At 50.3% G+C, this 18,884-nt stretch overlaps 2 protein-coding genes across 4 annotated transcripts; one reads left to right on the plus strand and one right to left on the minus strand.

The window, feature by feature from the left end:
- Positions 1–740: 740 nt before the first annotated feature.
- On the minus strand, positions 741–14,749 carry Klc4 (kinesin light chain 4). 3 transcript variants are annotated; one of them, XM_027389179.2, is made up of 16 exons: positions 14,617–14,749; positions 12,793–13,074; positions 11,221–11,451; positions 9,848–9,929; positions 9,069–9,288; positions 8,577–8,664; positions 6,297–6,398; positions 5,992–6,165; positions 5,571–5,670; positions 5,354–5,406; positions 5,127–5,197; positions 4,783–4,891; positions 2,706–2,846; positions 2,306–2,421; positions 2,103–2,166; positions 741–1,174 (listed from the first exon to the last, which is right to left on the minus strand). In XM_027389179.2, exons 2-16 carry the CDS (start codon positions 13,048–13,050, stop codon positions 1,124–1,126), a joined length of 1,860 nt encoding a protein of 619 aa, XP_027244980.1. In that variant the 5' UTR covers positions 13,051–13,074; positions 14,617–14,749; the 3' UTR covers positions 741–1,123. The 3 variants fall into 3 exon arrangements, with proteins under 3 accessions (XP_027244980.1, XP_027244979.1, XP_027244978.1); XM_027389178.2 differs by lacking the exon at positions 14,617–14,749 and adding an exon at positions 14,142–14,440; XM_027389177.2 differs by lacking the exon at positions 14,617–14,749 and adding an exon at positions 13,695–14,440.
- Positions 14,750–14,847: 98 nt separating this feature from the next.
- Positions 14,848–18,676, plus strand: Mrpl2 (mitochondrial ribosomal protein L2). Its single transcript, XM_027389180.2, has 7 exons — positions 14,848–15,034; positions 16,011–16,176; positions 16,889–17,030; positions 17,143–17,258; positions 17,332–17,442; positions 17,721–17,794; positions 18,423–18,676. Exons 1-7 carry the CDS (start codon positions 14,945–14,947, stop codon positions 18,636–18,638), a joined length of 915 nt encoding a protein of 304 aa, XP_027244981.1. The 5' UTR covers positions 14,848–14,944; the 3' UTR covers positions 18,639–18,676.
- The last annotated feature ends 208 nt before the right edge of the window (positions 18,677–18,884 follow it).

The raw sequence follows: 18,884 nt of genomic DNA on the forward strand, positions 1-18,884 counted from the left end.
AACTGTGGTGCCCTGCGGAACAGAGGGGTCAGGGCCGTGACTGGAGTCAGGTTTGGCACTGGACACATCTGAACCCAAGGTAGAAACCCTGGGTTCTGAAAGCCAGCGAAAGCTATTAAACAGACATTCATCCCAAGTCCATCTCCAGGCAGTCTGGGCTGTGTCAGGGCATGGCCAAATCTCCAGCTGTGGGGAGGCCCAACACAGCCCTTGTTCCAGGCACCCTCCACCCCCAGCGCCACCACCCCCACATTCTTTCTTTGTTGTGAAAGCAGCAAGGGGTGTGGGAGGCGGGTCAGGAGAAGTCAAGCTTTAGAAGATGGGCCCCAGCTGCTGACAGGCCTCCAGGATATGCAAGAGGGGATGGGTAGTGCCTTGTCCCCCTTCTGGCTCTGGAGGGCCCCCCAGGCCTGCTTAGACCTCCCTTCCCCCAAGCAGCTGGGAGGAGGAAAGGAAGCCACAGAGGGCCTCACAGGCAGGAGAAGTGGCGCCAGGACTCCAGGGTCCTGCCACATGGCCACCACATGTCCCTGACAACCCAGTCCACAGCACCTTCTCCTTGGAGGCCTCCTTTCCCCATCCCCCAAGATGCCTTCCACCAGGCCCTGCTAAAGAGGGTACAAACACAAGGAGACACACTGGAAAAAGCCAAGGATTCAACAGGCCTGCTGCTCCACCTAGCACTCCTCACCCTCTGTCAAGAGCCCTAACACACCATGCTTCAGTCAAGACGCAAGTAGCAAAAGGTTACCTGATTCTTTTATTAAAGAAACATCGTGAAATACATGGACCTGATGTGAGGCAGCAGAGGGCAGGGGATGAAAGAGACCAGCCCCAAACCCTCTGATAGAAAAATCAGCAGCAGGCTCATCCTGGAGGTGCATACCTGCTTTTCACCCACATTGGGGGCCTCAGTGAACTACTCTACAGGACTACAAAGTAGAGAGCCTATCCTGAGGCCCTTCCTGAGGAAGGAGCCTTGACCCTAGAGCCGTCTTCCGTTTAAATTGTTCCTTCTTCACCTTCCCTTTGGCTTGGGGAAGACACAGGAGCGATAGGGAATGCTGTGGGGACCCAGCAGATAGGAAAGTGGGGGGGGATGGGTTAGGGGGGTGTTTGAATGTCAGCTGCTTGAAGAGAGGTCCATCGTGCTGGCACTGAGGCCCCAGGAAGCCTGAAACAGATACCACCAGCCACCCCATGAGCACTGGAAGCTCCTGGAGCCTGCCTGTCCCACAGCTGCAGTCTCCCTGGGGACATAGGATGGAACCTCCAACCTCCATACAAACTCTAGGACATTGCTTAGCCACAATCTGCTTGCTGGAGGAACTACCAGGAAGAAACCCAAGAATACTGGCTTGTACTGTGAATGAGCTGACACAGGCCAATGCAATGAACAGCATTGCCTTTTTCTCAAGAGATTTTTGTTGTTCCTTTTTAATTCCTTATTAAGAACTCAAGGTAAGGAATATGCTAACTATACAAGACAGAACCACCTGCAACTCTAAATCATTCTGAAATTATTACTAATTTCAAAGTCCCATTTTGGAGGGCATCAGTGGCTGGTACTCTCCTGATTAACTTGTTACTATCTGGCCTGACACACACACACACACACACAACACACACACACACACACACCACACACACTCTTTCTCTCTCTTTCTCTCTCTCTCTCTCTCTCTCTCTCTCTCTCTCTCTCTCTCTATCTCTCTCTCTCTCTGTGGGGTGTGTGTGTGTGTGTGTCTTTGTGTGTATGTGTGTGTGTTTGGTTTTTCGAAACAGGGTTTCTCTGTGTAGTCCTGGCCAAGCTGGAACTCACTCTGTACACCAAGCTGACACTCACAGAGATCCGCCTGCCTCTGTCTCCCATTGTTGGGATTAAAGACATGCACCACCAATGCCCAGCATCTGAAAATATCCCTTGATGCCTACCTAGCACCTCCAATACTATGCCGTCAGCTAGACTCCTGAAGGTCTCCTTTGTCATGGGTGACCCTTGCACTGCCCCTGGTGCCCCTGGAGCTGCCTTCTGGAAGCCCTTCCCTCCTTCCTTCCTTCCTTCCTTCCTTCCTTCCTTCCTTTCTTTCTTCCTTCCTTACCTGGAGTGGGGCTGCACTGGGTTGATTCAGGTAGTTCAGCGAGGCGGCCCGCTTCATGTTGCTGCTACAAGGGAGAATAAGAGAACTGAGGCTGGCCCATTGTCCCTCCATGTAGGACACTTCTAGGACATTTGTCCAGCACCAAGAGGAGCTGCAGGCAAGGGCTTGCTGGCCTGCTTTGTCATATCAACTTTGTCATGTACCTGGAAGGCCGAGGCTCAGTCCCTTGGAGCTTCCTTACCAGGAGCTCACTGCTTCTACGAAGCACATCCCGGATCTTGCCCAGAGAGCCACTCCTCTGCAGCGTGCCACTGCCATCCTATCAAAAAGAGATGGGCAGTGGGAACAAAAAGGGTTCCGTGTAGCCTGGCTTCCAAGCCTGTTCCTGCCATTTATTCTGCACATGCCTTCTATCCCTGAAGTCCTGTGGTTGACAAGAACCCTGTCAAAAGCAGATTCCCAGGGATCGACCCGATAAGGATGGGCTAACTGGTGGGGACAACGTGACTAGTCCCCTGTACAAACTTGGAGAAAGACAGCCTCAGAGCTTCTCAGTGCCAGCAAGAAGTGACAGGGCAGGGCATCGGCCATGAGCACACTTACCCCTGACCACTCCACAGCCACTGATGCATCGTCACCTCCCTCGAATTTTACACTGTCCCCAGGGCCCTCCTGGGAAATCCTTCTGCCATCACCTTCCCCAAGCAGCTCTGCCACCTTGGTCTGACTGATGGGGTCAGTCCCCTGGAAGGAAGAGGAAGAGATGCTAGGAAGATGGCTCATCCATAAAGCACCACCAACACTAGCAGAGGACAGCAGTAGCTGGGAACAGATTCCGTTCCCAGAATCCACATGGCAGCTCACAATAGCAGTAACTCCAGAGCCAGGGATCCAGTGGCCTCTTCTGGCCTCTGTGAGCACTACATACATGTGCACTACAGGTGCACATGAAAGCAAAATACCCACACACATAAAATAATAAGATAGTTAAAGAAGGAAGGAGCTGGGACTTCATATTCCTTAAATTTTGTGATGGGTCTTTGGGTCTTTTATCTATATCTACTTCAAGGACAGCATTTCCCCTCTTTATGATGCCCCTTACACGAGCACTGGGCAGTATTTTCCTTGTGAGGTTGTAGTGTGTCCTTACATAGACTTGTGTGTAGTTATGTCCCAGAGTGAATGGGCTGAGGTCTGTAACTGGAGAAATTCTGACTTGGGCGTCTCCTGAACCTCACCTGCTCCATCCACACCACCCCCGTAAAAGAGAACAGTTCCATCTAAGGAAGTGAATCCATTCTGTGTTGTTTGGGTTTCTAGTGTGTGTGTGTGTGTGTGTGTGTGTGTGTGTGTGTGTGTGTGTGTGTGTGTGTGTGTGTGTGTGTGTGTGTGTGTGTGTGTGTTTGAGTACATTGTTACAGGGGGCAGGGATTGCCCTCCCTTACTTCATTTGAGACAAAGTCTCACTGTACTCAGTGCTGCCAATTGGGCTAGACTGGCTAGCCAGCAAACCCCAAGGATCCTCTCATCTCTGCCTCCCCAAATTAGGTCATCCCAGTCGCCTCCCGCAACTTACCCACCACACTTGACTACATTATTGTTGTGTGTGACGGAAAAGAGACACACACATTGCTACAGTGTGAGTGTGGAGTTCAGAGGACAACTGTGTGGAGTCACCTCTCTCCTTCCACTTTTACGTGGCTCCCGGGGATTGAACTCAGCTCATCGGGATTGTGCAGCAAGCTCCTTTACCCACTAAGCCAACTTACCAGCCCTGTTTTGTTTTTCTGTAGCTGAAGCTAACCTAGGACTCATCATGTAGCCCAGGCTAGACTCAAACTCACAGCCTCCTGAATCCTGGAATTAGAGGCACAAGCCACACCATCTGGGAAAGGAATCTTGAATCTGTCCCATGACACAAATGGCAAGTTTGGAGTGAGAACATTCTTAAACATAGCCACAAAATTCTCTCACCCAAAAAAAAAAAAAAAAAAAGGGGGGGGCGGTGGTGACGCATGCCTTTAATCCTGGCACTCAGGAGGCAGAGGCAGGTGGATCTTTGTGTTCCAGGACAGCCTCCAAAGCTATGAGAAACCCAGTCTCAAGAAACCAAAAACCAAAAACCAAAACAAAACAAAAAAACAAAAACAAAAAGCAAACCTCCCTCACCCTCTTAGCACGTGCACAAGAGACCCCAGTAGTCCCTTGTCCCTTTCTCTCTCTCTCTCTCTCTCTCTCTCTCTCTCTCTCTCTCTCTCTCTCTCTCATATTTATTTATTGGCTGGGTGTGGTGGTGCATGCCCTTAATCCTAGCACTTGAAAAACAGAGGCAGGTAAGTAGATCTCAAACTTCAAGGCCAGAGTGAGTTCCAAGATAGCCAGAACTATACAAAGAAACCCTGTCTGAGAAGAAGAAGAGAAGATTTATTCATCTTATTTTATGTGTGTGTGTGTATCTGCCTGCATGATGTGTGTCACATGCATGCTGGGACCCATAGGGCATTGGATCCCCTGGAACTTGAGTTACAGGCAGTTGTGAGCTGCTTGGTGTGGGTGCTGGAAACTGAACCTGGGCCCTGTGCAACAGCACCAGGTGCTTGTAAGTAACCATGACTAGCCTGGAACCCCAAGTGCCAAGATTACAGAGAGGCATCACTGCCCCCTGCTGTGGGCTTCTGACCTGCTTCCTGGAACGCAGGGCACATTCCTCCAAGGTCTCAGCTGCCTCCCGCTTTCCCTGGCGCCGGTACAGAGCCCCTAGGTTTCTCAGAGTAGTGTTCACTGTGGGGCTGCAGGGAGATCAGAGGAGGCAGGAGGCAGAAACGGAATGAGAACACAGCCCAATAGTAGAGCACTTGCTGAATGTACACAGGCCCCACATAACCCCAAGCACCACAAAAACAAGAGAACAGAAAGGCCGGGAGGGGCAGAGAGAAGGCTGAGAGAGTCAAAGGGAAGCAGGCTCTGGCAACCAGAGCCTGGACAGAGGAGCAGCCCAGACTAAACAGATCCCTGGCAGCTCACCTGCTCACTTTGCAGGCCTTGTACCACCCTCCGTACTCTGCATAGGGTGTGCCGCTCTCACGGTGACGGCTCTGGGGAGGAAAGTACAAAGATGTTGGGGAGCAGGTGGGCACTGGGCTAAGGTACAGACCAGGTTGGGAAAGGTACTGTACATTGAGGGCAAGGGCAAGAGGTGAGTAGTAAACTAACACAAGGATCAAGCCAGAGGTGCTGGGTCCCCTACTCACTCTGCTCATTTTCTCCCGCTCCTCAGCATGCATCCAGATAGGCTTGTGGTCCTCTGAGGATGATATATTGAGTGAGGGAGTAAGAGAACAGATCTGGACACTATGTGGGAAGCCAGAACCCCCAGGCCAATGGGGGAAGACTGACAGACTCTGGCTGTCCCCACTAACCCATGTGTGGCCCCCAATCAAGCCCCCCTTCCCAAACCTTACCACTCACCATCCACAGACCCAAACTCCTGTACATGGGCACGGGTCAGGATTTCTTTGTACAGAGTCTCAGCCTCTGAGTACTTGCCCTGCTTTAGGTAACAGGAAGCCTAGAGACACAGAACAGAAACACAAGAGCAAGAGGTGTAAGGAAGCAGGTCTCAGCCAGACTCAGGGGGTTCCACTTCTTTATGTCTGTCCCTGAGACCCTCCTCATTCAACGTGTTATAGCTGAGGGCTAAAGTTATTCCCACCCAGCTCCCGGTAGGATCAGGAAGCAGAATGAAGCAGATCCTTCATCCTCAAAGGCAGCCCTAGAGACAGGTACAAAGTTGGCAAAGGATGTGCCCCATTCTGATGCCCTCTGAGTCCAGAACCCACTGGGAGGCCATTCCCTCCCTCTTCCCACCACCTGTCTCTTCCTTCCTTACCAGGTTGTTCTTGGTCCGAGCTACATTAGGGTTGTCTGGCCCTAGCTGGCTCTCATAGATGGCTAGCGCCCGCTGGTAATAACGTTCCACTGCCTCATACTTGCCCTGGTTTTGACACAGGAGGGCCAAGTTGTTCAGCTGCTTCGCCACATCTGGGTGGTTGGTGCCCAAGACCTGGGAAACAGCAAAGGAGCAGACAAGTGACTATGATTGCATGTGTGCAAGCACATGAAGAGCAGAAGAAAGAGCTAAGTCAGTAGAGGGCAGAGTAAAGGACTGGGGAGGAAAAGGGAGAGTGTGGGCACCTTTTCTCGGATCTCCAGTGCCCGCTGGCACAATGGCTCCGCCTCCTTGTATTTACCCCTTTTGCCATACAGCACAGCCAGATTGTTGAGTGTGGCAGCCACCTGCAAAGGAAGGACAACCCCCATCACACATCAGAGCTGCAAATGAATCTCCAGTTCTCTCCATGCACAGCAGAGCCCAAGCCAACATCAAGAGACACAGACTCCATGTTGTGGTGAGATGGCTCAGCAAGGAAACAGCTTGCTGCCAAGCCTGCAGACCAACCCTGCAGAGGGAGGAAACCAATTCTAGTAAGTTGGTTGTCCTCTGACCTCTTGAGATCTTTCTCTGTGTGTCTCTCTCTGTGCTGTGTCTGTCTCTGTCCCTCCCCCCCCCACACTCCCCCACCCCTCTTTTTAAAAAGAACATAGTCTACCACCAGTTCCAGAGGCTGGAAAGGGGGAAACTACAAACAGAATGCCTGAAGCTCCATGAGGGTGAGGGTATTGCCCTCTAGAGGGATTTCTAAAAATTTCAGGTGGTTTCTGACTGTAGTATAGTGCTATTCCCAAAGGGAGGCAGGAAATCTGTGGCTACTCTGTGTGTGTGTGTGTGTTAGGGCTCTGGCGGCTTAGAGATGCCCTGCTGGACCTGTGAGCACAGAGCAGAAGCACCAGCATCACTGGGGAAGAGGTCAAAATCCCAGGGTTGCTGAGATGTAGCATCCCTGCCTAGCTAATGTGACATTACACAGAAATGCTCCCACAAAGTCATCTCATTTCCAAAGACATTATTGCTCATTTTCTCAACTTTAACAACCCGTTAAACGCTTGCCACTCTGTCCCTACTCAAGGCTATATATAGAACTTTCTCTTTTCAGAAAGCTCTTAATGAAGTGTGTGTGTGCCTAATATGTGCCAATGTACATGTGAACACAGGTACCCGTGGAGACCAGAGGTGCCAGATGCCGACTGCTGTGAGCCATCCAACATGGGTGTTGGGCTTGGGGGTCCTCTGTATGAGCAGCACACTCTCTTAACTGTTGGGCCATCTCTCCAGCCCACAACTCTTTCTTTTCAAAAAAAAAAAAAAAAGTTTTTTTTCTGGTTTTTTAAGACAGGTTTTCTCTGTGTATCCCTGGCTATCCTGGAACTCACTCTGTAGACCAGGTTGGCCTTGAACTTACCTGTCTATACCCCCAAGTGCTGGGATTAAAGGTGTGTGCCACCACTGCCTGGTTAGCTCTCACTTTTTGTCTTAGCACTTCTATAATAAGTCAAACATCAGATTATGTTGTTGTAGCTTCTAGCATAATTGTACTCAGCTCTTATTTTACATTGCATTGTATGTATTATGTAATCAAAAATTACACTGTCTCAAGCCGAGTGGTGGTGGTGCACATCTTTAGTCCCAGCACTCGGGAGGCAGAGGCAGGCAGATCTTTGTGAGTTCGAGGCCAGCCTGGTCTACAAGAGCTAGTTCCAGGACAGTCTCCAAAGCCATAGAGAAACCCTGTCTGGAAACACCCCCACCAAAAAAAATTACATTGTCTCTTTTTATATTCATTGGAGTTACTTTTTAGTCCTGTTACCTTTTTGGGGGGGGGGGGCATCACATGTATAGATAGGATATATTAATCGTAATTAAATTTAAAGAAAAAAAAACATTTGTCATCAAAAGAGAGTCAAAGGTCTAGCAGTATTGACTCACTGAATCCAAATTCAGTGGTAGACTGCTCCTCTAACATCTGAAAGGCCCTGGGTTCGAGCCCTAGCTCCTTAAAAGACACAAGGGAAAGGGGGGAAAAGAGAGGAACTAGAAAAGATAAATTCGGTCAGAGCATTTTATATGCACACATAAAATGTACTAACTACGGGCTGGAGCAAGGGCTCAAAGGTTAAGAGTAGTAGATGCTCTTCCAGAGGACCTATATTCAATTCCCAGCACCCATATGTAGGATCTGATGCCCTCTTCTGGCCTCGTGGACACTGAACACATATAGTGCACAGATATACATGCAGGAAAACTACCCATACACATGAAAGTAAAATAGAAGAGAAAGGGTTTTTGAAAGAAAATGTCATAAAGAAACCTGTTATTTACAATTGCTATACACTCAGTAAGCAACAGAAAAGGAGTCGTTGAGTCTCAGAGAATTGAGAAACACTGAGCTCACTAGACAGAGCCTGACCGTTCTCAAGCCTCCTTCATAAGTAGCGGTACTGAGTGGGCTGAGGGCAGCACACAGAGGACTAAGACAACAGAGATGAGTGGGGAGTGAGTGGGCCAGGAATACTGACGGCTGGGTGGTCCCGGCCCAGGGTGCTCTCCCGGATTCTGAGGGCATCATTCAGCAGATGGGCAGCCTCCTTGTACTTATTCTGGTCCCTGGAAAGCAGCAAAATAGTGAGGGTTAGTGTGTACTCTGTCACCATCTCCTTCACCCCCTTCGAGAGGATTGGGGTACACTTAGAAATTTGGGACTCGCTTGAAGTCAGGAAGCCTGCTGGGGCAAGAATAAAGCTTCGTGACACACACCTGGCTGCAGAACACTGCCATCCCAAGAGAAAGCCACAAACAAAATAGACCCACACACACTCTCCAGAGAGGCCAGAGAAACAAAGAGCCTGAGAGGTGAGTATTCTCTGATGTCAATGGTTTGGGACTGAAGAAAGTGAGGGTTCTAGTTTGGGGGACACCCCCTTGTTAGGTATCTCTGGGAGAAGGTCCAGCAGAGAGGAGAGGAGGCAGGAAGTGAGCTGTTATAGACAATGGAGGAAAGTGGTGCTCACCTATACACCAAAGCCAGGATGTTGAGCATAGTAGCCACATCAGGGTGACCTCGGCCAGAGGTGCGCTCCAGGTCCTCTAGTGCCTGCTTACAGAGTGGCACAGCCACCTCATAGCGACCCTGAGCTGCATACTGGATGACCAGGTTGTGCAGGGTCCGCAACCTTGCTGGGATCTCATATCCGGCCTGCTGGGCTGCTGCAGCACCCTGGCCACGGGACACTAACTCATCACAGAAAAGACAGAGCATTTCCTCAGAGGACTCCTCCTTTTCCTTTACCTCCTGTCCACCCGTCTATCCACCCTTTCTCTATGGCAGACCCCAGCAGGTTCTCAAAGGAGACTGGACAGCACTGCTGTTCTTTTACCTACAGCCTTACACCTGTGCCCATCACAAACCTTTTTATTCTCCAGTAAGTCAGTCAATTAACTTTTACTCAGTAAGCACATGCTAAAGGTGCCCAGCAAAGCAAAAGCATGAAAGGCTTGGGGATCCATGCAGCTCCAGCCCAGGGTTATTTTCCACTGGACTGTGAACTTACTGGTGGAACCAGCATCTTCTTCATCTTGGTATTCCCAGTGTACAACATACTTATTAAATGCTGAGGGGCATGGGGGGCAGGGGGCGGCGAGGACTCAGATCCTAGCCTGGGACCCACCCAGTCTCCAAAGGAAATGGAGAACTTGTCTGTGGATGTAAGGTCCCTATTCAGAGCAGGCTAAGGCTTGAAGCAGCTTCCGGCTGCCCCTTGTCACCCTCCAGCCCCATAGGCAGACTCACAGCCATTGCTGGAATCTTCCTCCTCCTCGCTGGGGAAGAGGTCATCCAGGGAATCCTTGGTGACATCTCCTTCCTTCTCCTCCTGGAAGAGAAAGAAGGGACAGCATGCCAGACCCTAGACGCCTCTCCAGGGGTTCTTGTAAGTAACAAAATCACCAACCAAGGGGGCCAAAAAGACACTATGTTCCAGCCTCTGCTCCTAGAAAAGACCAGCAGCTGACCCAGCCATGAATGGGCTGTCTTAGACAAAATCTCATGACTCTGCTTCTCATCCAGAGAGTTCTCTTCCCAGCACCCGTGTTCGTGGCCTCCCTGTCTCTAACACTCACCTCTGATGATTATAGCCCTGTGGCAATCCCTGCGTGTTTACACTGATTATATGTCTTTCCTGAGGGGAAGGAGTATGTCTGCTCTTACTGACACGTACCCAATGTGTCTAGCTCAGCTTGGGCTCACCATCTCCCTTTGCTTTGTGTGGGCTTAGGGCCCAGCCCTTACTATCTAACACACTTCCACAATGGAAAATGTACTTTTCTCCACCAGGGATGGCAACCTTATACAAAGACTTCAAACCCTCCTATCAGTTTGTTAGTGTGTCCCAGGCAAATTATCTCTTCACTGTCCCTGGACAGAACAGCACTTTGGCCCTGGAGCCTTAACTGTAATCCCCCTCCAGCCCAGAAAGCTCCTTTATCCCCCACATGATCCTTCAAAATCTGGCACAACTCCTAACTCATTTAGGTGAACCCACCACCCTAACTGCTACTCAATCCTGAACCCTCCCTCCTATCGGAACCCTTCTGACCATCCCTCAGGACCTATCTCTGTGGAGGTCCCTCTGTGCCTACTGGGCCACATGCAGACTGTACACTTGCTGCTCTGTCCAGTCACATCTGTGTCCTTGTGTACGAGCCCTGCTCTGCACAGACACTGTAAGCTTGAGAAGGCAGGTGCCTTTACATGGATCGCCTCCTCTGCACCCGTAAGGCCCAGGGTACACAAACACCTGCTAGTGGGGGCTGAACTGCATTCGGTTTGAGAGAAAATTGTAAGGGAGTCTCCTGCCAAAATCGGCTATGCTTTCCCTAACCAAAGCCTGTAGGATTCAGGGTTTCAGTTGCCTGACTATTTACCTTGCTCCACATACTCTTAGCTGTGAGAACAAGTACTTCCGCCCAGTCCCTAGGAGAGTAAACATTTAATTAAGGTTGACAAGTCAAGATTATTTCCCCCTTGCTGTCATCTGGAGTTGCTGTCAAGCCTGAAAATAAAATTCTTCCAAGCGGGTACACGCTAGGCATTGATGTTTCCTGTGGGATGATGGGCAACTGCGCTGCTCATGGTCCCAGCAAACCCTGGTTGTGCGTGCTCACCATGCTGTGCCCATCCTCATCATACTGGCGCAGCTGCCTCAGGAACTCCAGGTGTTTCTTTTCTTCCTCCAGCTGGGCCACAGCCTGTTCACTACGCTGTAAGCGCTGCTGAGTGCCCGCTAGCTCATCTCGAAGCCACTGGTTCTCCTGGCATAGCCGCCGCACTTGAGCCCGCAGCTTCTGCTTTTCCGACTCTACTGTGCTCAGGTGGCTGGCCAGAGCCAGCATCACCTACATGGGAACATCACATAAGAGCATTCAGGGGAGAGATGGCCTTAGGAGAGATGGCCAGTCGGGAGAGGGATAGAGGAAGCAACAAGCAGGAGTGACTGGCAAGAGCTCTACCATCGAAAGATCCTCAGAGGGGCTGGAGCAGTGCTTCTCACTTCCCTAATGCTGTGACCCTTTGATACAGTTCCTCATGTTGTGCTGACTCCAACCATAAAATTATTTCATTGCTACTTCGTAACTGCAATTTTGCTACTGTTATGAATTGTAACATGAATATCTGATATTCGACATAGCTGATATGTAACCCCTGTGAAAGGGTTGTTTGACCCCAAAAGAGATTTCAATCCATAGGGTTGAGAACCACTGGACTGGAGAGCTGGCTCAGTGATTAAGAGCAGTGGCTGTTCTTCTAGAGGACCTAGGTTCAATTACCAGTGCCAACATGGTAGCTCACAAATGTATGTAACTCCAGCCCGAGGGGATCTAATGGCCTCTTCTGGCCTCTATAGGTACCAGGCACATACATATTATACAGACATACATGTAGACAAAACACCTATATACACAAAGCAAATGACTTAAATAAAAAAAGATACCCCAAACCCTGCTTCTTTTCACCAGTTCCATTGTTTTCATCAGATGCCACACCACCAGTTCCCACCTACACAACAGCCTCTCACGGGTCTCTCTACTGTCTGCCCCACAAGACAGGATCTTAGGCTGAATTCCATCACTCCTTAGAACACAGCTCCCATGTCTCTCAATGGAAAAGCAAAGACCCTAGGACAGCCTACCAGCTCTGCATGACCTGTTCCCATCTCCAATGCCATCCCTCTTCTTCCCCTCATTCATCACTCATGCTGAGAAAGTCACACCAGCCAGGCTCAGTGGAAGGCCCTTGCACTTGTCCTCCCTCCTTGGGACCTGTTTCTTCCAGGGCTTGCTCCCTTATCCTCAGGTCTTCGCTCAAATGTTGCCTTGTGAATGAGGCCTTCTATGTACACTCTATATAAAACTGCATCCTCTCTTTCTTTGCTTTATTTTTATCTTTGTGTCCTTAGCAATGATTTCTCTGGCACAGTAAATCATTCACTTATTTATCTATGTCCTATCTGTCTGTCTCTCCCAGCTATAATATCAGCCTCAAGATGGCTAAGAATTGTACTGTTGTGTGCTGTGATACATCACTGGCACTCAGAAGAGTTGACACACAGTAGGCACTCCATAAATATTTAACGAATGAAACAAATCTAAGTTCCTCGGACAAGGAGACCCCAGCTTGCATCAGCTAACCGAGCCTCTATGGACTCTGGAACACTTGGCATCACCTGTAACTCTTACCTGGGCCTCACTCAGTCCCAGTTCAATGTTCTCCATAGACCGTCGCAACTGCCGGGCCTTCTCATGCACCAGCCCTTCCTCATGGCCTCCCTGCTGCAGACACTCAATGGTGTGGGACAGGCTCTGCAGCACAGCCTGATGCTCACTGTGTAGGGCCTCCAGCCCTTGGCTCACCAACCTGGTACTGCCCAGGATCTCTTCTTGGCTGAGCCGGTGTCCTGAGGGCTCATCCCGCTGCCCCAACACCAGGCCTGACATCCTGGAAGGGGGATCTTGCCCGGGCTAGGGAGAAACCACAGAGTTCAGCTGGTAAAGATGGAAGTCATACTGTTAGAGGGTGTCAGGGATCTAAGTAAAGGGAAAAGAGTATGAGAGACCCTGTAGGTGAGCTGACGAAAGAGAAAGAGTAAACATAAAACTAAGGTGAGAGAGAAGAGATAACTCGACTGTAGAATGAACAGGCATGCTTCGAGTTAGAGGAATTTAGGGCTTAGCAGGTGGAAAGAGAGCATGGGTTAGGGAAAGGCAGCAGGACATCTGAAGCATTTCATTGTAAGGGTCATGGAGGGCACTCCGGAGGAACGGGGTTAAAAAAAAAAAAAACAGGATCTGTGCAGAAAACAGCACCCCAGTAGAGGGGCAGGACTCAGGGTTAGGGGAGACAGCGAGAGAGAGCGAGAGAAAGAGAGAGAGGAGGGGGGAACAGAAGTCCTCATTACAGGGAATCTGGAAGGCTGAAGGTCTTCAGGCTGCGTCAGCAAAGCACCTAAGCCCAGCATCTCCCAACCTGGTTAGCTCCATTGCAACTAACCAACCTTCAGACCTCGCTTGCCACCCCCCTCCCCGCCAGGGCTCAGAATGTCTTCCTACTTCCTCAAAACTCATCTTTGAAGTCTCCTTACCTGTGTAAAGAGCAGAGCCCTTGGCTTCAGGCGGCTCCCAGGCCTGAGCCCGGAAGAAACTCTCAACTACAGCTAAGGATTTAGAAAGATCTGCACTGCCCAAAGTCCAGAAGTCCGGCAGTCCCACCCCCTCGCTCTCACCACTTCACAGCCACCCAGAGGACCGGCACGGGGCCCCACCCAGGACAAACACCCTCCCTCCTTCTGCCCACAGGTTCTTCAGAGAGCAGTACTAATGTCCTTTCTTCCGTAACTCGGTCTCCTCATTCCAGGTCTGAGGAGTTACTTTCTCCCAATAAGGGAATGAAAGACTGATTTAATCTGAGACCTGCGGCCAAGGGTGTGCCTGTGAAAGGCTGAGCAGGGAGACCTGGTGAGGATTCCCACCTGGATTCCCGCAATAGGCTCCTTTCATGGCTTTGTCTGTCATGATCACCTAACCGGTACCTTAGGGTGCCTCTCAAGTGCCTGATGGATGGTTCAGGAAAGCATAGCAGATCTGAAAGCACTGTGGGGTCCCAGGGAAAGGCGCTGGGCGCCGGCTACCCTGGCCGGGGCTGCAATTCACGAGTGCCTAAGGTTGCTAACTTGCGCGGAGGCAGGCCCCAGGTTGAGGACAGTGACGCAGGCAGGGACTGAGGGCAGGAAGGTAGGAGTGAGGGCAGAGTCGCCGGTCAAGACCGGACAGCGGACAAGCTCGAGGTCATGGAGTCAGGCGATCCCGCAGTGGGCGGGGCAGGCTGTCCTACTGTCCGTCTGGACGCCGAGGGGCGGGGAAGACTCGCGGGGGGCGGAGTTTTTTAGTCAGCCTGGAGTTTTGGGAGGCTGGTCGGAAGTGGCTTATTCATCTGTCCCCGGAGTGTGGGTGTAAGAGTTGGTACCATGTTAACCCTCAGCCCCAGGGGTCCTCCCCAAGACTCACCTGCAGGCTGTTGGTCCGACCGCCGCCTTCGCGGGGACTGCCCCTTTAAATTCATCATGGCTGCCGCTCGAGGCAATTGTTTTGACGGCTCCGAGGGGCGGGGCCTGTCCTCCAGTCACGCGACCTCAGCGCCCGCCGATAATTGGCTGAGAACTCGCTCTTTAAGGGAGGAAAGGAAGTGTGTATCCCGGGGGCGCTCCAGTTAGGGGCCCGCCTCTTGCGTCATCTGAAAGCGACAGTGCCGGGAATGAAACGTCATCCAAGAGCATCAGGCTCTGCAAAAGGGTAAAGCGTGCAGAGTTGCGAGGAGTGTGACCACCCCTTGGGCATGTACGCGCTCACTAGTGCTCTGCGCTCTCTGAGCCTGGCATCCCCGACCGTTACCGCCCGGGTTCCGACTCTGCTCCCCGCTGCCCAGGTAATCCACTCACCTGGGAGCTTGACTGGTTCCGCCCGGGTTGTCAGTGATCCGGCGAGGCTAGTCACGATCACGTGACCTGGGTAAACCTTCCTTCATCTTCTGCTCTTTATAAATGTTGCTCTCAGAGGAGATACGGGCCTTAAGTGCTTTTGCAGATCTCTGCTAAACAGGTGCCCGCTGTAAACGGGCAAAGTAGACGGCTGCAATGAACGAACTCCTTTCAATCAAGTTACTATGCACATTTTGCAGATGAGAAAACTGGTCAGTAGTCTAAGGTCATACACTTTTTGGGGCTAGACTGGGTTCAGAGCTTCCTTTTGTTTTTGTTATGGTGCTGGGAATTAAACCTGGGACCTTGCTCATGCTATGCACTCCTGCTATGCACTAAACCACCCCAAAGCCAGTGCTCTTAACCATCGTAATGTAAGGATGGCTTGTGGCTGAGATTGGAGAATGCAGAATTTGTAATAGCAGTGAGCAATGCTGCATCACAGAAAAGAGAAATTACCAATCTTGCTTCTCTTAAGTTCTCAGGCTGAGTGCGACAGAATTTAGTAAATGCATATTTGATATTCCAAAACAAACCAAACTACTCTGAAGACCTTGGACTACAGCAGGTGGAAGGTGGAAAAGCAGAGTCATCATTTCCATTCATATGTGGGAATTCCAGGAAACATGCAAAGGGCAAAAGGCATTGGTACTGACAGTGGTGTGTGAGTGTGTGGAATTTACCAGCTTTGGAAAAGGGAATTCTGTAGGGAAGAAAAGGTTTCCTGACAAGAACTTGAAACAAATTGGAAGATGATGACAGGAAGAAATTTTTCAGAGGGGAGAGGGCCAAACGATTACCACACACCTGGACAAACAACACACACACACTTGGATAAACATATTGCACTGGTATTTGTGAAAGTTGGTTGGAAGTTTGGGGGCAGTGGTCTGAGATGCTGCTGAGAATATTTCTTATCCCTAGATACTGAGCAATGCTCTTCAACAGCCCTCTGCCTTGGTGTTGCCTTCTCACCGCCCAGTGCATACATCCGGGGACCTTAATGCCAAGTTTGTGTCCTGGAAGAGTTGCACCAAGTACACAGTTAAACCAATGAAGATGAGGAAGTCTGGGGGTCGAGACCATACAGGTGGGAGAAAGGATCTGAAGCATTGAGGAGGAAAATGCCTTAGGATCCTAAATGTCTGTAGTAGTGCACTGTAGCTCGTAAGATGTCAGATGTACAATTACAAAGCCCTCAGTGAGGTACTTCTTAGTATGTGGGTTGAAGCTGAAGAATAGACCACATAGAACAGTTAATAACAGCTAAAGTTGCCGGGCGGTGGTGGTGCACGACTTTAATCCCAGCACTTGGGAGGCAGAGGCAGGCGGATCTCTGTGAGTTCGAGACCAGCCTGGTCTACAAGAGCTAGTTCCAGGACAGCCTCCAAAGCCACAGAGAAACCCTGTCTCGAAAAACAAAACAAACAAACAAAATAACAGCTGAAGTTATGTGAGCCCAATTTATATTCCTCTCAGGAAACTTACTGAATTCAGTAATTTGAAAAGACTTTATCTGTTTCATACAATTTTCGTAATTATATTTTTATTGAGTCATGTGTTATCCCATCCCTTTTGCCAAGGATGCCGTGGCTCCCTTATGCCCACATGCTGTGGATCAAACCTGAGGCCTCAGTGCTTACAAGGCAAACTCTACCACTGAGCTACACTCCCATCCCTTTGTCATTTTTCTGTTTGTTATATAATATTAAGGGATACTAGTGTCTAGTCTAGGCAAGGCCTGTTAATACTGAAAGCAATTCTAACCTGAATTATATCCCTGAACTGTCTTTTGACTCTAGGCCGTATCCGAGTACATGGTATTGGTGGGGGCCACAAGAGGAACTATAGAATGATTGACTTTCTGCGGTTCCGACCAGAGAAAGAAACCAAGCCAGAACCCTTTGAGGAGAAGGTTGTCGTTGTCCGCTATGATCCATGTAGGCAAGTTTGGGATGTGAGGTGGTGATGGTGTGGTCTGAATTGTTATTTTGTAGCTTCTTAGAAAATGTGGGCCTTCTTGGTGGTCCACTTGTTTGTCCATCATCCTGAACAGGTCTGCAGACATAGCTCTGGTTGCTGGGGGCAGCCGGAAACGTTGGATCATTGCCACAGAAAACATGAAGGCGGGAGATACAATCCTGAATTCTAACCATATAGGCAGAATGGCAGGTGAGCGATGGCCACCAGATGAGTAGGATGGAGGTTGCAAAGGGTTTAGTGCTGATGAAACCCTGTCTTGTAGTGGCTGCTCAGGAAGGGAATGCACATCCTCTTGGGGCGCTGCCTGTGGGGACCCTCATCAACAATGTGGAAAGTGAGCCTGGCCGAGGAGCCCAGTATATCAGAGCTGCAGGTATGGGAAAAGAATCCACCCACATCCCACAATTCAGAAGACCAGGGGCTACCAGATATCACTATCCTCTGAACCCTTAGGATCGCATCTGTTCCGCAGACAGGAAGAAACAAGCAACAAGAGGATGAATGTGTGCTTTGTCTTAACCTAAGTCATAGTGTGTACTCTTCTATGTTTCACGCACCCCTGAAGGGCAAAGGGTAGCATATGGCCTAGATCCCCATGGAAACCTCCCTCTCATTTGTGGAGGGTGGCAAAGATGCTTCTCTGTTCCCTAGGGACATGTGGCGTGCTGCTTCGGAAGGTGAATGGAACAGCCATTATCCAGCTGCCCTCTAAGAGACAAATGCAGGTATATATGGGCACAAGTGGGAGGGGTCAGCAAAGAAGGAATTTTTGGAATGTACCTGGCCAGCTCCCAAGTGTTTATGATGCCAGGGACTACCTGCAGCTGTGTCTGTCCCTCTCTCTGCCACCTGACTAAGCATGCCTTGTCAGGTTGGCACCTTAGTGGAATAAGTAGAAATGCCTTTTCTCTGCTGGGCATGGTGATACATGCCTGTAATCCCAGCATTCCAGACTTTGACAAAAGAATGAAGCCACCTAGGCTACATGACACCATTTCAGGAAACCAGGAGAAGACAGGGTTGAACAGTCTGGCTGGAACTGGCTTATAATCTCATCGCTCAAGAGGCAAAGGCAGGGGGCTTTTGTTGAGTTCCAGGCCAGCCTGGTCTACATAGCTAGTGCCAGAACAGCCGGACTCCATAAGAAAGCCATAGAAACAAACAAACAAAAAGGGTAGTCTTTTTATCTACTCAGTTCATCCTGTCGAACCCACACTTATAGTCTACTATTTTGTGTTTTCTGTCTTCTCCCTTCCCTCACTGAGTTTAAGAAGCCACACAGAGTCGTGCTCTCAGCACTGCCATGCCTGCCCCTTGTCCCCACGGTGCACTCTCGCCTGCTTCTCTTGTCAGGTGCTGGAGACATGCATTGCAACTGTAGGCCGAGTCTCCAACGTTGATCATAACCAACGAGTCATCGGCAAGGCAGGACGGAACCGCTGGCTGGGCAAGAGGCCTAACAGTGGGCTGTGGCAACGCAAGGGAGGCTGGGCTGGCCGAAAGATTAGGCCACTGCCCCCCATGAAGAGTTACGTGAAGACTCCCTCTGTTGCTGCTGCCCAAAGCTGATTCCCCTGACTCTAATAAACGGACCCGTTTTTGTCTTACCATCTTTTCACTTTTGAAGGGCGGGGTACAGACTGGACGAGGAGTAAACAAGGATAGAGGGAAGGGAAGAAAAAGACAGGATGGGGAGGGGGTAGACATGACCTCCAAGGTCTTTCCCAGTTCTTGCTTTGGGAAACGGGAAGGCACTTCCGGCAGCAGGAAGGAGGACTAAAAGGAAGAGGAAAGGGCGGTCCGGTGCTGGAGAGC

This window comes from Cricetulus griseus (genome assembly GCF_003668045.3).
Source record: "Cricetulus griseus strain 17A/GY chromosome 1 unlocalized genomic scaffold, alternate assembly CriGri-PICRH-1.0 chr1_0, whole genome shotgun sequence".
In the NCBI taxonomy this organism is placed as follows: Eukaryota; Metazoa; Chordata; class Mammalia; order Rodentia; family Cricetidae; genus Cricetulus; species Cricetulus griseus.

Excerpts from the sequence above, each read along its gene's own strand:
- Klc4 (XM_027389179.2), bottom strand. The coding sequence starts at position 13,050 with ATGTCAGGCCTGGTGTTGGGGCAGCGGGATGAGCCCTCAGGACACCGG. Across the intron at positions 6,166-6,296 it reads CACTGGAGATCCGAGAAAAG|GTCTTGGGCACCAACCACCC; the intron begins GTGCCCACACTC and ends GCTGTTTCCCAG. Across the intron at positions 5,198-5,353 it reads AGCGGGAGAAAATGAGCAGA|AGCCGTCACCGTGAGAGCGG; the intron begins GTGAGTAGGGGA and ends TTTCCTCCCCAG.
- Mrpl2 (XM_027389180.2), top strand. The coding sequence starts at position 14,945 with ATGTACGCGCTCACTAGTGCTCTGCGCTCTCTGAGCCTGGCATCCCCG. Across the intron at positions 17,259-17,331 it reads CCATATAGGCAGAATGGCAG|TGGCTGCTCAGGAAGGGAAT; the intron begins GTGAGCGATGGC and ends CCTGTCTTGTAG. Across the intron at positions 17,443-17,720 it reads CCAGTATATCAGAGCTGCAG|GGACATGTGGCGTGCTGCTT; the intron begins GTATGGGAAAAG and ends TCTGTTCCCTAG.